Genomic DNA, 15,723 nt, shown 5'->3' on the forward strand with positions numbered 1-15,723 from the left:
CAAATTTGAAACGATTTACCTAAGGTTCATATGTTAAAACTTGGGTTTTAATCGAAATTTAACTTCAATGTATATGCTGAGTTTTTAAAGATGCACGAAAAGATATAAAAATCCTAAGTGCACCCATGCATTCATCATAAATGCGTTTCCTAAGGTTAAAAGGTTTTTTATATGTCTCAACCTTACATCCATAAGTCATATGATGAAATTCTTGAATATTCTTTTGAATTTCCAAACTAAAACTTGAAATTTTTTTAATTAAAAAATAATTAACAACTTGACCATAGTTTGTTATCATGAAAACATGATTAAGAGAATTGGGCTAATAGTTAATAATAATAATAATAATAATAAAAGAAAAAAAAAATAAAGAAAAGACAAAATAAAAAAAATGATAAAGTTGGGATATCTTTGACTTTAAGATAAAAAAGTGTGATGATATATTTTACCTTTTGTATTTTTGAGGCATTTTAAAGATTTATTAAAATAGATGATCCTTTATGATTCTTATTACATTCAACGCAACTGATATGGTAATTCTCCCAAAACAAATCTCTATTTTTATTTTTTTTTATTTAAAAAATTCTAATTTAAAACAGAAAAAAAAAAAAAAAAACCCAAACAAACAAAACCAACACTTAATTTGTTTTTTTCCTCAAAACTTTTTCTTTGAAGCCAAACATAAGCTTGGGTTTTGGATGGATTAGGACGAGTGCATTGTGATTAACGGATAAAAGCATCAAAATTATGGAAATCTCCGTTTACCTAACCCATGAAAATATGAAGTTAATGGAAATCAGTTGCCATATTTGAAGGATTTATTTCCAAATATTTTATGAAATTTGAAAAGTATGACTCACCAACCGTGGATATTCCCCCCAAATCACGTGCAAACCCCACTCAAAATGACGGAGGCTTATCCATGTATGGCAGTTCGTGGAAGCGTATCCTCCATATCGCAATACGCTTGCTAATCACGTTGCCCACAACACTCTGATTGCTTCTTTCACTGTCTCTTTGTTGTTCATCTTCCTTCACGCTCTCTCTTTTTCTTTCTAGATATGGCTGCCAAGCTCATGCGCGCGGTTTGGTATAGAGGCTATGGCGGCGGAGCTGCTGGGCTGGAGGTACTTTTTTTATCTCCTCTTGAGTTTTGCTTCTTTTTAGTGGGTTTTCGATTTTCTTTGTGATTGAATCAATTGGGTTTGCTTTTGAGTTACACTAGATTCATATCCTTCTCTCAATCCAAATAATAGTGTTGGATTTATCTTTAAGAGTTCTTTTATTATTTTTGAGGACTGTGAGGTGGGTTTGATTTTCTTTGTGATTGAATCATTTAGGTTTATTATGTTTTGTATTTTATTTTTTATTATAGCTCTAGCGATTTTTTTCTTCCTACTTGTTTCAAGTAAAAAAAAAAGGGTTTTGCTTTTGATTTTTTTTTTTTTTTTTTAGTTCCTCAAGAAATTCTCAGTTTTGTGGGTTTCCATTTTTTCTCTACATTTTTATTTCTCTGGTGATGATTTGTACTCCATAGCATTTCTGTTTGATTCCATTTACTTTTTCATGGTATTTAGTGATTTTGTATTCCCACTTGTTTCATGTGAAAAAGGGGGAATTGTTGGGTTTGAATGATGACCCCTTTTTTATATCATTTTCTAATTTTATACAAGGGAATCATATAAGAAGCAACAAAGTCACTGTGTTCGTTTGGCATTCTCTGATTGACTGTCTCTAATCCCAAGATACACACTGCTTTGGAGAATGGATTTGTGTTGAGTAAGAATCTTCATTGGAGTTTTTAAAGAATGCTGCCTTATCTTTTGACATAAGACAATCTGAGGGCCATTTTGCAATCAGTTGTTAGAATCAATTGGTCTTCAAATCATTAGAAGAGGCCTTTGTTGAGAGGTGTGGAAAATTTGGAAGCAGAGTAGAAGAAGATTTTTCAGAGAATAGGAATTGGCACTGTGGAAATCAAATGTGGTTCTCCTTGGGTGTTTATCATTGTGGATTTCATGCTCTAACCTCTCAAAAATTTCCTAATTGCCGTTCTCATGCTTGTTTAGGCCAATTTTGGCATTAAAACTTGGGAACTTTCAGGCAATTTGTAGGGACCTGATGCATTCATGCTCGTGACGCCTTTTGTTTGCAGTTGGGACTTGAAATAATGGTTTCAAAAGGTCAAAATTATAGCTTTTAGTTTTGATTTTAAGAAAATGGAACTGATTTGACTACCTTTAGCATCAAATGTTATCTGAAAAACAACTCACAAATTAGTTTTTGGTGGATCAGAATTGAAGCTTAGAAGGAAGGCTTAAACAAGTGCTTTTCATGCATTTGGACAAAATAAGAGAGGTAACATTTGATCTAGCTGTTATGAAGGGCTGGATTAAGAAATTTGAGGATACTTCTAGTGTAACTTTTATAACTCGGGTTTTCATATTTTAGTAAAGATAGCAAGCTCACAAACTCTCTGAACAATGAAGACACTAGTGAAAATTTAGAATATGACAATTTTTTTCTGGAAGGGTAAAGGAAAAATATGGAACTTGAACTCATAAACCTGTCAAAAGATTTCTCAAGCTGCCTTTGGAGCTAATACTTATATTTCTATGAGTGCAGCATGTTGAGGTTCCAGTTCCAGCTCCTGCTAAAGATGAGGTTTTGCTGAAATTGGAAGCAGCAAGCCTAAATCCAATAAATTGGAAAATGCAGAAAGGCATGCTGCGTCCTCTTTTTCCTCGCAAATTCCCTCACATACCAGGTAATCAACTGTTGGCTATGGTTTATATTTGAATTTCCTTTTTACTTTTATTTTCTTTCTATTGATTTTCTTTTTATTAATCCTCTTGACTCTTTTTGACATGTGTTATATTATGCCTCAACTGTATGAGTTATCATGTAATTGTGTTGAATTTTTAAGCTCTTTTTCTTCATAATGAGGAAAATTCTGTAAATCATGGATATCCTTATTGTAAATCATGGAAAATTCTCTTTTTCAGCATAGTCTACAGTGTCTTTAACATGATTTATATCCTTATTGTTTTCTTTTCCAAGTCATCTTCAATCCTATTCTTGCATCATCTGTATTTCAACATTCTCTTCTTCGTCATCCTATGGGACTCCAACCCTAGTTGTGAATCTTAGAGTGCTGCTACCATGCAAGTAGCAGAAAGAGTGGAATCACTTTTTAATTTGAGTTTCTAGGGGACTGTCTCCAATAACCTGGATAAGGTTCTAGTCCCTTTACTATTTGTGAATTGGAAACAATAGTATGCAATGGGAAGGTATTAGGCACTCTACATCTTCCCATATAAGATAATTTATACTCATAGCCTAATATATCATGGAGGGTTTACTTAGTTAAATTAAATCAGAGCATAATTAAGCATATTCACATCGCATGAAATTGCTTGTAAATCATGGATTCCTGGTAATCAAGAGAAGTAATTTTGGTAACTAGGAATTTTTTCTAGTGAACAGAGCCTTCCAAAATTATTTAGGAAAACACCCAAGAATTCAATGATGCGGTCTGAGGAAGTGATTTCCTTTTCCAGGTTGTTCTAGTAGAATAGGGCATGGGATCTTAACAGCAAAAATTAGATTACGGAGACCATGGCAACCAAATTTGAATTAAAAGTTCTTAAAGCAAAGAGCAGGTTTCTTCCATTATTGGATTTACAACAAGTTTCCCTGAAAACAGAAGAATTCTCTGTTTTAGACACAGAAAAACTCAAAATAAGTTTTTAGTTGTTGGGAACCCACATAAATTAATTTCTTTTAATATGTGAAGAAAAAGAAAAAATAAGACTGAACTATAACACCCAGAACTAGCTTCACTAGCATTACAAATTTTAACCTTTCCAATGCAATCATGCAGCTACTTAAAACAGCTATTGTGCACAAACAACCACTAGATCAAAGTAAAACATGAGTTTTCAAGGATTTAGATGTGTCAAATAAATCAATTCAAACAAAAAGTGTTCAATTCCAAGTTTAGCAAGTTTTAGGGTTGAAATGATGCAGGACAATCCTTGAAGTAGCTGTGTACAATAAAATAATGGGGATTGAGGGCTTCTGCTTTAGGGGTTTATGGAGGAAAAGGTGGAATTTGAGTCTATTGGTTGAATAAGGATTAGAATGATGATGGTTTTATGTGATCTGTGGCTGGAATTATAGGGAAATACTTCCTGTAAATTCTGGAAAGAAAGCTATTCTTGGAATGACTCTCCATTAATTCCTCCTGAATGTGGCTCTAAGAAGACCATAATGTGACGTTTCCACAAGATCATTCAAGTTGAAATTTTCATCATAAGACTTATTTGCCAATCTAATTGCAACTATTAGAAGACATGTTGTAATGCATTAAAGACATGGGAAAACAGTGTGATCAGCTGGCTGAGCTTCTGTTATCATTAGAGAGTAGATATTATGTGGATTTCAAATACAAATCATGCTTTGTAAAGTCAGTTGGATGAGTCTTTATTAGGACAATCTTAGATTATTGAAGCATGGTTGTGGCAACTGTAAGGCACAACCTTTTGGGGGAGATCATTTCCTGGAGATGGATTTGGACTTTCAGGACCTTCTTTCTATTATAGGGTTTTGATTATCTTTATGGACAGTGTAGAATTAGAGTTCTATGTTTCATTTATATTTTATGTTAGATGTTTTTACATTCTCTTTGTTATGTGGAACTATTATTTTAAGCCGTTTCTACGTTCTCCTTGTTTTGATAGATCCAGAGCCATGCATTTACGTTCTCGTCATTTTTATGTGTTCAGAGCTATGTGGAATTATTAGCTATGGACTATCAGTCATGTGTTTTGATCTCTATGTGTGTTATAAAATCCATGCACAAAATCAAACCAATAAGACTTAATTTAGTTGTTACTGTTTAATCTATATTTGGTATCTCATTTTAGTACAAACTCTTCTAGATTTTGATACATTTAGTTAATATCTCTTGCGGCATTTCAATATGCATAGGACTATATTGCTCAGGATTTAGAATTAACTGTCTATTTAGGCATAAGCCTTCTGAACCATAACAGGTTAAAACATGCATTTTCTTCACTTATCACACAATGTCTATTGAGGGGTAAATTTTTGTGATCGATTATTTAAATTGTTTTAATTCTGTAAATGCAACCATGTTTCTTTGGTTATTTGTTTGTATTCAGTAATTCTTTAATCATGTTCTTATTTCATTTTATTTTTTTGTTGTAAATAAACCATGTTTCTTGATTCAACAGTATCTAGTTGAGGCATTTCTGTATTTAATCCTTGTATAAACTAATAAAAAGTTTTATGTAAGAAATATTTATATGTTCTTTTACCTTTCTTATTGGATAATCTAACATTTTGATTTTATAAAATAAAAATCATCAGTCTTATTCCTTATTCCTTGGACCTTGCCTCTTACCTTACTGGAAGCAAAACTTGCATAATGCTTCAAAGGCATATATCTTGGAGCCTGTGCCTTACCTTACTTGAAGCAAAACTTGTAGCAGAATGCTCTCACCTTTGAAACTACTGTTTTATGTAATGTTTTATGGACATTACATCTTGCCTTTGTGGCTAACTAAATTTGCACGCACCTTTTTAAAAATGTGCTCCTGTCCTTTTTCTTATTAGTCAAAGATAGAAAATTTTGGATGACTGGATATGCAGTTATATTTGAGAATCCCCCCATGGGTAGCTTTAAAGTATCCACAGTGATAGAGATGAGAATTGGGAAAGGGACAAATAGGGGCTTTTTCTGAAGCTGGTTGCATGGGATATTATCAGTGTACATGTATACTGTCCAGATCAGAGAATAATCAGTGGGAAAGCAATTGGGGGGGGGGGGGGGGGGGGGGGGGGTGTGGGTTTTGTTCAAGTGTTAAAGGAAACCCTTAGACAGCCTAATTGATATCAGTTTCATCTGACACTTTGTTTAATCACCTCATACCTATTAGCTGTTTAGTTTTTAGCAATTTATGTTGTGATTCTAACTTACTCTCTTCCTTGTTGGAGCAGTTACTGATGTGGCCGGAGAGGTGGTGGAGGTTGGATCTGGAGTCAAAGATTTCAAAGCTGGTGACAAAGTTGTTTCCATACTTAGCCAATTTGTAAGTAACAGCCTGATTTTAAGGTTCTGTTCAACTCTATATGATCTCATGTTGGGTGATATCTGCATTATTATAGTGAGAAATTTGCAATATGATCAATCACTTTTGTTTCTAGCCATCTATGAGATATACCATAGATTTGTGTATCTTGGTTCTGGTCCATGCAGATACTAGCATAAAAATATTTTAAGTAATCTGGACATTCCAAAATGCCCTTGATTCTTTTTTCTGGGTTAAAAGAAAATGATACTTAATCTATTGCCAACATGTGGTAATTCATCAATTGGCAGGCATAGTCAATAATTCTTTTTTTAATTATTAGATAGAAAGGGAAAATTTATCACTAAAGGATATGAGAGAGGATATTTTCTCTCAAAATGAGAGAAGTATTTTCTGAATTGTGTGTCAATTGCCATGAAAAACAAAACACCAGGATTAGGAAAATTATCCTACCCAATGGTGGAAGGACATATCTAATGAATTGGCTATATTGTTTATGGCTAAACTATACACCTTTTCTTGCCACTTTTGGCATTGGTATACAGTTCAATAATGAGGTCTAGTCAAAATGTAAACATTAATGATAAAGGTTCTTAGAAGGCACCGGTTGTCTTTTTTCTCCAAAGAATCAACTTTCCCTCAAAAGTAGAGTAGAATGTGGATATATCTTTACCTCTCTCTCTCTGCATCCAAAGAAAGGGAAGTTGCCCTTCCTCTACCACTACCTCAATTGGCTGGCTTAGATAAAGCAAATAAGAACCAAGTCCTCTGATCTCCATTTTATTGAATCCTGTAACTTCAAACGAAAAATCAGTGTTTCATTTTATTAGGCAAAATGAAAGCACTTCTAGGCACAAGTCAGAACCCCGGTGGTTTGATTCTTCACAATTACGTAAATCATTTATTCATTTCTTCTACAAGTAGGGAACACACAGAATCGGTAGGAGTCACTATAGACAAAAATCAAGCATAGACTAAGGAAAAAAATGATCAAAGGGCAGGATGAAGTCGGATAAGAAATTTGTTATAATAATGAGGTTAACACAAGTTGAAGTAGATATCCACCCACAACTTAAGAATAGCATTAGACCATCCCTGCTCTCCAGAGTGAGAAAACAAGATTTGCATAAATATAAAAGGATTTATACTTTTTGTTTACTAATCTTGAAGCTCTGGGTATTGATGACAGAGCGGAGGTGGACTAGCAGAGTTTGCCGTGGCTAAAGAGAACTTGACAGTCTCCAGGCCTTCTGAAGTGTCAGCAGCTGAAGGCGCAGGCTTGCCCATTGCAGGTCTTACAGCTCACCAGGCCCTCACCCAGGTGGTAGGCATCAACCTTGATGGAAGTGGCCCACGGAAAAACATCCTAATCACAGCTGCATCAGGTGGGGTCGGTCACTATGCTGTTCAACTCGCAAAGCTGGGAAACACACACATTACTGCCACTTGTGGAGCACGAAACATTGATTTAGTCAAGAGCTTAGGGGCCGATGAGGTTCTGGACTACAAGACCCCAGATGGTGCAGCCCTCAAGAGCCCATCTGGTCGGACATTTGACTTTGTAATCCACTGTGCAACAGGCATTCCCTGGTCCACCTTCGAGCCTAACTTAAGCACAAATGGGAAGGTAATAGATATCACTCCTACTGCCAGTACGATGCTGACTTTTGCTATGAAGAAACTCACTTTCTCTAAGAAGCAGCTGGTGCCCTTGCTTTTATCTCCCAAGAAGGAGAACCTGGAGTGTCTTGTTGGGTTGGTGAAGGAAGGGAAGCTTAAGACAGTGATCGACTCGAAACATCCCCTGAGCAAGGCTGAAGATGCTTGGGCCAAGAGCATCGATGGCCATGCTACTGGGAAGATCATCGTCGAGCCTTAAGCGTGGTTATATCAACTCTAATATGCCTAATGAAAAAGGTGTGATGTAGCATGCGAGGGTTAGGTAATAATTATTTGCATTAGAACAAGGTATTTGATGATGTTTGCTTCTGCCTCACGCTTAGCAGACTGGTTATTGTAAATGTGTGCGTCTTTTATTCATATTTGTAAGTTGTATAAGCTTTTGTCATGTTTGGTCATGGGTTTCATTTTTCCTTTCTTTTTCTTTCCCTTGTTTTATACTGTGGGGTGCTGCTTTTGCTAATAAGGTTCTTCCATGGATATAGTTTCGAGAATAACCTTAGGAATGAGAAAGAAAATGAATATTTTGTTTTCATTCTGTTTTGAGTATGGTGATTTTGATTTTTGTGTTTCTACATGTTTAGGAATGTAAATTTAAAATAAAAATGAGAATGGAAAAAGAAATAAATTGAAAATAATACTATATATAGTTTACAATAATTTTTAATTTAAAATTTTTATTTACAACATTTTTTGACCATTTTTTTCCTAATAGTAAAAGTTGTGTGGATCCACATTTTTCATGTGCGTTCCCATTTGAATGGGGATACTCACTTTTTATTAATTTGTGAAATATTGATTTTTCTTTTTTTAAAAAAAAGACATGGCCACTTTATTTTTGTTTTATTTTTTTTAAAGGGAAAACAAAATAAGAAAAAAAACCTGTAAGACTCCTTATTTTGGAAGTCACTTATTTTTGTTTTATTTTTTTTTAAAGGGAAAACAAAATAAGAAAGAAAACTTATAAGACTCCTTATTTTAGAAAAGACGTGTCTACAAAAACCAAGTCTGAATTCAAGGATTAGGTTACCTATTAGAAAGTTATGTTGGAGAGCCGTAGCACTCCTCTAAGTTTGTATATCTATGGTCTCTACTAAACGAATTAAGGGAATTATGACAATTAATTAATTAATCATGAATATTAAGATTAAAGGAATAAAACAATATACACATAGATTATGATAAAATCTAATTACAAGAATGCACAAAATAAATGACAAGAGTATTATACAAAATGATTTATTGAAATAATAATAAAAAAAAGATATTTAAAAAAAAATTCAAGAAATTTCAAAGGATTTTATTAAAGAAGTTTGAATTAATGATTTCAGTTTGTTTATTTAAATAAGAAAATGTCAATTTATTTCAACAAATGACTTAATTCAATTTTAATTGCATTCAATTTTTAAGAAAGTTATTTACACTTATTTTATCAAAAGAATTTAATACAAAATTTCAATTGGGAAATAAAAATGATTTTTACTTGCTTTTACTAGAAAATAATGAATTTTTACAACTTTATTTAAAAAAAAGTATTTTGATTTATTTTCATTTAAGGAAAGTGATTTATACAAATTATTTAAAAAATATAACTTTATTTGCAAAAGAATTTTTAATTAAAAAAAGACTTTTATGGCTTTATTTACAAAAATGTTAAAATTCAATCCAATTTTATTAATAAAATGATTTCTACAGCTTTAATTTGAAAAAAAAAAAATAACCCTCATCCTATTTTCGTTAATTTTTTTTATTTAAATCCTTTATTTTTAAAAATTACTTTTAATCCCATTTTAATTAAGGAAAAAAAATTTATTTAAAAAGAAAATTTTTTGGACAATTTTATTAAAAATTGATTTTTGGGACAACTTTATTTACAAAAAAAATTTTCAGACAATTATTATTAAAAACAATTTTTTAAAAAATTTTATTTAAAACAATTTTCTTAAAAACACTTTTCTGATTTTTTATTAAGAACATTTACTTTTATTAAAAAGAATATTTTCTAAACTATTATTTTATTAAAACATGTTTACCGAATTTTTCCTCTTATTCAAACAAAATTATGGTTTGTTTGATATCGAATTCTGTACATAATGAGTAAATATATACAAACAATATTTACAATAACTAATAAAAATAAAACAAAATAGTAGTGAGAAATAAAACGTATACCCAAACAAACTTACAACAAGCTCAATGTTTTCCTATAACTTTTTGAGTCTCACTTTCTTCCATGAAATTCCATGCTTCATGTGTCATAAATCCATACTCAACTAATAGAATTACAAAAAACAAAAATAGTCCAAATGTAAATATAAAAAAATGTACAAAATCCAAAACAAGTATTCAAGCTCAAATTCAAACTTCAAATTAGTACAATAAATTTCACCAATAAAAATGGACTTATATTGATTAATAAAACCCCATAAAAATGTCCCATATGCCATATGCCTAGTCCAAAATCTCCAAATTAATTATCAAAATACGAACATATTTAATTAAGCCCAAATATGTCAAAACAAAATAAATCCAATTAGGCCTAAATTTAATATGTTATAATCCAAGCCTAATTTAATACACAAATCCAAATCCAAAATCCAATTATCACTAAATCCAAATAAAACATAAATTAACAAACCCATATTAGAGACCCGAATCAAAATACAAGGTTTAAAATATACCCAACCTATCCAAACTTAACCCAAAGCTTGCAAACAACATCCCAATAAAGTAAATGCAAACCCAAAAATAGTTGAAATTAGCCCAAACAAACAATCTCAATAATAAATTATTGTAAAAATTAAATAGAAATAATAATAAAAATAAAATAAGAAATAAACTTACCTAAATTGGAAGAAAATGGTGAAATGTGAGATGGGTGGAAGGGGAATTGCATGAGTGGCGTCATTGGTTGGTGGACAGTGCTACAGGTGGTGACAAGCTTAGATGGGTTTATGGGTGAGGTAAGAAATGTGTATGAGGGGAATAGGAAAGGAAGAAAAAAAGAAAAATAAAAAAAAGGAAAATGGAGAGGTCATGTGGGGGTGAGGTGTGGTGTGGTAGTGTGTGGGAAGGGAGGAATAAGAGATGGAAAAAAATCCCCTTAGGGGAAGGAAGAAAAGTGGGTAACTTAAAAAAGAAAAAATAAAAAAAAAAATAAGGGGAAAAGGAGAGGGAGCTGGTGGTATTGGGAATGAGGTGGTATGGGAAGAAAGAGAAAATGGAGAGTGGGTAGAGTAGGTGAGCTAAAAAAGAAAAAAAAAAGAAGTAAAATAATACAAAATAAAAATAAAATAAAAAACAAAATAAAATTGTTAGCCCAAGGGTTCTCCTAATCGTGTTTTGATGATAACAAACCATGGTTAAATTATTAATTGGTTTGAATTATAAAGAATTTTAGGTGTTAATTTGGAAATTCATCAAATGACCCAATAGATGCATGATCAAGGTAATTGGAATACCTTTAATCATAGGAAACATATGTAAGATGAATGCATGGGTGCACTTAGGATTTTCATATCTTTTCATATATCTTTAAAAACTTGGTTTATGCATTAAAGTAACATTTCCATCTAAATCCGAGTTCTATCAAATGAACCTTAGGCAAAACGTTTCAAAATTGACATATTAATTTACCTAAAGACCTTGCCTAAGTGTTATAAACAAAAAGACCAAAAAAAGATAGGTTTTTGGGCAAAAAATGGTCAACCGATCGAGGTGCTAGCCAACTGGCTCAACTGGCTAGGGTTTCGGTCAACTGGTTACTTCTTCCCGATCAAGAGATGCAAAAAACATTCTCTCTCTTCCATTAGCCTTTCATTCTTAGTCGAGGGATATGCCTTCTAGGTCAAGGTCTGATCGAGGTTCGGTTGAGGGTAATAGTCACCTACCAAATGTTCTAATGGCTAGTGAATCGATCGACCCCCAGTTCGACCAGTCGAGACTGCTTTTTGGCATTTTGGTTCCCGAGGTTAGATACCTATAAATTGAGAGCTCTACTTCATTTATGAAGAAAACACCTGCATTTATTTGTTTACCTACTTTTTCTTGCCTTAAAGACTCTCATTCTTTTCTTGGTGCACTAAATCTCCATTTGCATATTCTTTAGTGCACCTTTGTGATTCATCCTAGCCTTGAGTTGTATTTGAGCCATTGTTGAGTTAGGTTGATAGATTCAAATTTATTATTTGAGTGTTAAAACCTTCAAATGAGTAGAGACTTGAAGAGATTGTGTAAGAGCCCATTGGAGCCGGAATCCAAGTGTAAAAGTGATTAGAAGCTTGGTTGAAGCTTCAAGTATAGTGAAACCCTCACTAGGTTAGGAGCTTGAGAAGAGTGGATGTAGGTAAGAAAGTGTCGAATCACTATAAAATCTGAGTTTGCTTTCTCTAACCTTATCTCTTTATATTTGTGCTTCTTGTGCTTAAATTTATTGTGTTTGAAAAAGAATTTTTTAAACTCCAATTCATTCTCACATCTTGGGTGTTTTCTCTATTAAGATTAACCTTACTTCTTCAAAAATAAAATAATAAAAATTAAGATTTAAACGATATAAATGGGCCTAAATTTAAAAAATGTAATTGAGTTTGAAATCTTATATAGAAGGAAAACCATGGTTTTAAAAATTGGACCGGACTAGCCGGTTCGACTGTCGGCTGGTCACGGTTTCGGTCCGATCTGACCAATTGGACCGGGAAGCAATCGAACCAAAATTGAATCGTTTGAACCGACGGTTCGATCGGCGAACCAGACGAACTGGACCAACTGGCCGGTTCCCTCCGGACCCAACAATTCATTTTCTTTTCCCCTTTTCCATGCGATTGGTACCCCCACTGCCACCTGGAGCGTCATCCGGCCAACAATGGTACCTCCACTGTTGCCTGGAGCATCATCCCGCCGACAGCACCCCCGACGCTGGGAACCCTGCCCCACCTCCCCAGCCGCGCGCTGAAAATCCCTCCCAACCTCTATAGCACCCAACGTAAATCCCGTCACCCCATCCCCGACGATGAACTGGAAAACTCCCCTCTTCCCCACAACGACAAAAAACCCTCCCATTGGAAGTTCCCCTCACCCTTGGAAAGCTATCCTCTCTCTCTCTCTCTGTATCTTTTCCCCTTCCCCCCACAACTGGAGTGGAAACCCCCCCTTCCTCCTTCTCTCTCTCTCCCCCCCATGACGGGAAAAGTAGTATTCCATTTTAGTTTTTTAAAATTTAATTTTTTTTTCTCTCTCTCTTTTCTCTCCTCATCCTCCCACGACTGGAAAAACCTTGCCTTCTATTTTAGTTTTTAAAATTTTATATTTAATTTTTTAATTTTTTATTAATTATAATTGTTGTGATATGTTTAATATTTAATATTTAATTTTTGTTTTATTTATTACATATTGACATTTTAATTTATTTAAATTATTGAAAAATATTGGGTTGATTGACAACTATAGATAAAAAATTTTGTGAAAAAAATCAACAAACATGATAGATATTGTCAAAATTTAGATAGAATTTATTATTTTTATTTATTATTTTTTTTAAATTTAATAATATATAAAAATATATATTAATGACATCACCGATTCGACCGCAGTTCGACCGTCGATCTGACCAGTGAACCGTGAACCGATAACTTTTCTGGTTCGATGACCAATCCGGTTCTGAAAACATTGAGGAAAACTACACGTGCAATATACAAGAGCACGAAGTGAGGGACACCAATGATACAATCAAAACATATGCTATAAGTTCAAAAAACTATATCACACACAATGGGTGAGGAAAGACTCTGGAAAACTACGGCTTTGAACGCCTGAAATGTGGCTTTGAATGCCAAGATTGAGATGAATGACTCTAAACACCTAAACTATGGCTCTGAATGCCTAATAGTGAGCAATGACTTTAAAGGCCAAATTGAGAAAGGTGGCTCCGAACGCCTAATATGAGGAAGTGGCTTTAAACGCCTAAGCTAATGAAGTAGCTCTAAACGCTTAAGTGAGAAAGTGGCTCTGAATGCTTAAACTGAAAAAGGTGGCTTTGAATGCCTATGAGGGAAAGTGCTGGCTCTGAATGCCTATGAGAGGAAATGACTCTAAAGGCCTATGGCTCTTAACGCCTATGAAAGTGATGACTCTGAACACCAATGTGAGAGTGATAGTGGCTCTGAATACCTATGAAGAAAAATGGCTCTGAAGGCCTATGGCTTTGAACGCATATGAAAGTGATGACTCTAAACGTCAATGACTTTGAACACCTATGAGAGAAATGACTCTGAATGCCTATGAAAATGGTGGCTTTAAACGCTTATGGGAGGAATGGCCCTGAACACCTATGGCTTTGAATGCATATAGAGGAAATGACTTTGAACACCTATGAAAATGGTGGTTGTGAACTCCTATGGGAGGAATGACTCTGAACACCTATACGAGAGTGATGGTGGCTTTGAATGCCTATGAAGGAAATGACTTTGAATGCCTATGAAAATAGTGGCTTTGAATACCTATGGAAGGAATGGCTTTGAACGCCTATATGAGAGTGATGGTGGCTTTGAATGCCTATGAAGGAAAGTGGTGGCTCTTAATGCCTAAACTATGAAAAGTGGACCTAAATGCCTAAAACTATGGCTTTGAATGTCTAAATTGATAAAGGTGGCTTTGAACACCTAATATAAGGAAGTGGCTCTGAATGCCTAATTGATCAAGGTGGCTATGAATGCCTAAGCTGATAAAGGTGGCTTTGAACGCCTAAACTTTGGAAGGTGGCTCTAAATGCCTAAATTAAAAAAGGTGGCTTTGAATGCCTAAGCTGAGGAAGGTGGCTCTGAACGCCTAAATTGTGGAAAGTGGCTCTGAACGCCTAAATTGTGGAAGATGACTCTGAATGCCTAACTAAGGAAGGTCGCTCTAAACACCTAATATGAGGAGGTGGCTATGAATGCTTAATTAAGGAAGGTGGCTCTGAACGCTTAAACTAAGAAAGATGGCTCTGAATGCCTAAATTGAGGAAGGTGGCTCTAAACACTTATGGGTGAAAATGGCTCTAAACACCTATTGAAGAAAGTGGTGGCTCTAAATGCCTATAAGGGGAATGACTCTAAACACCTATGTGGGAATGGCTTTGAACGCTTATGAAAGTGATGGCTCTGAATGCCTATGAAGGAAAGTGGTGGCTTTGAACACCTAAATTATGAAAAGTGGCCCTGAATGCCTAAAAATACGACTCTGAATGCCTAAATTGACAAATGTGGCTTTGAACGCCTAATATAAAGAAGTGGCTTTGAATGCCTAAGCTGATGAAGGTGGCTTTGAATGCCTAATATGAGGAAGTGGCTTTGAACGCCAAAGCTGGTGAAGGTGGCTCTGAACGCCTAAACAAAAGAAAGGTGGCTTTGAACGCCTAATATGAGGAAACAACTTTGAACACCTACCTAAGAAAGGTGGCTCTAAATGCCTAAGTAAGGAAGGTGGCTCTAAACGCCTACCTAAATAAGGTGGCTCTGAACGCCTAACTGAAGAAGGTGACTCTGAACGCTTAAACTGAAAGAAATGACTCTAAACGCCTAAACTAAAAGAGATGGATCTGAACACCTAAAATTGTGGTTTTGAATGCCTAAATTGAAATAGATGAATTTGAATGCCTAAAATTGTGGCTCTGAACGCCTAAACTAAAAGAAATGGCTCTAAATGCCTAAAACTACAGTTTGAACGCTTTTTTGATTCTTGTGTTTCTATGCGTTTAGGAATGCAAATTTGGAATGAATAAATTTCAATATTAGGTAAAAATAAAAATGATAATGAAAAAATAAATAAATTGACAATGATACTCAATATATGGTTCGAAATGATTTTTTTTTTTTTTAAATTAACCCTCAAGCTACAAAGTTTGAAATAATTTTTTTATTTTTATCTACAAAAACATTTTTTGAGATCCCTT

At 34.0% G+C, this 15,723-nt stretch overlaps 1 protein-coding gene across 6 annotated transcripts; it reads left to right on the plus strand.

Annotated features, from left to right (window-relative positions):
• The first annotated feature begins 911 nt into the window (after positions 1 to 911).
• LOC117919408 (chloroplast envelope quinone oxidoreductase homolog) lies at positions 912 to 8,220 on the plus strand. 6 transcript variants are annotated; one of them, XM_034836602.1, is made up of 6 exons: positions 1,113 to 1,127; positions 2,104 to 2,183; positions 2,296 to 2,358; positions 2,626 to 2,767; positions 6,025 to 6,116; positions 7,306 to 8,220. In XM_034836602.1, the coding sequence occupies exons 3-6, from the start codon at positions 2,335 to 2,337 to the stop codon at positions 7,993 to 7,995; spliced, it is 948 nt and encodes a 315-aa protein (XP_034692493.1). In that variant the 5' UTR covers positions 1,113 to 1,127; positions 2,104 to 2,183; positions 2,296 to 2,334; the 3' UTR covers positions 7,996 to 8,220. The 6 variants fall into 6 exon arrangements, with proteins under 6 accessions (XP_034692494.1, XP_034692491.1, XP_034692496.1 ...); XM_034836603.1 differs by lacking the exon at positions 2,104 to 2,183 and having other exon boundaries at positions 912 to 1,127; XM_034836605.1 differs by lacking the exons at positions 2,104 to 2,183; positions 2,296 to 2,358 and adding an exon at positions 1,674 to 1,779 and having other exon boundaries at positions 914 to 1,127.
• Positions 8,221 to 15,723: the final 7,503 nt, after the last annotated feature.

This window comes from Vitis riparia, chromosome 7 (assembly GCF_004353265.1).
Source record: "Vitis riparia cultivar Riparia Gloire de Montpellier isolate 1030 chromosome 7, EGFV_Vit.rip_1.0, whole genome shotgun sequence".
NCBI lineage: Eukaryota > Viridiplantae > Streptophyta > Magnoliopsida > Vitales > Vitaceae > Vitis > Vitis riparia.

Bases quoted from the DNA above. Each gene is read 5' to 3' on its own strand.
- LOC117919408 (XM_034836600.1), top strand. From the start codon at position 1,062: ATGGCTGCCAAGCTCATGCGCGCGGTTTGGTATAGAGGCTATGGCGGC. The intron at 1,128-2,625 runs GTACTTTTTTTA...CTATGAGTGCAG, and splicing joins GCGGAGCTGCTGGGCTGGAG to CATGTTGAGGTTCCAGTTCC. The intron at 6,117-7,305 runs GTAAGTAACAGC...TATTGATGACAG, and splicing joins TTTCCATACTTAGCCAATTT to AGCGGAGGTGGACTAGCAGA.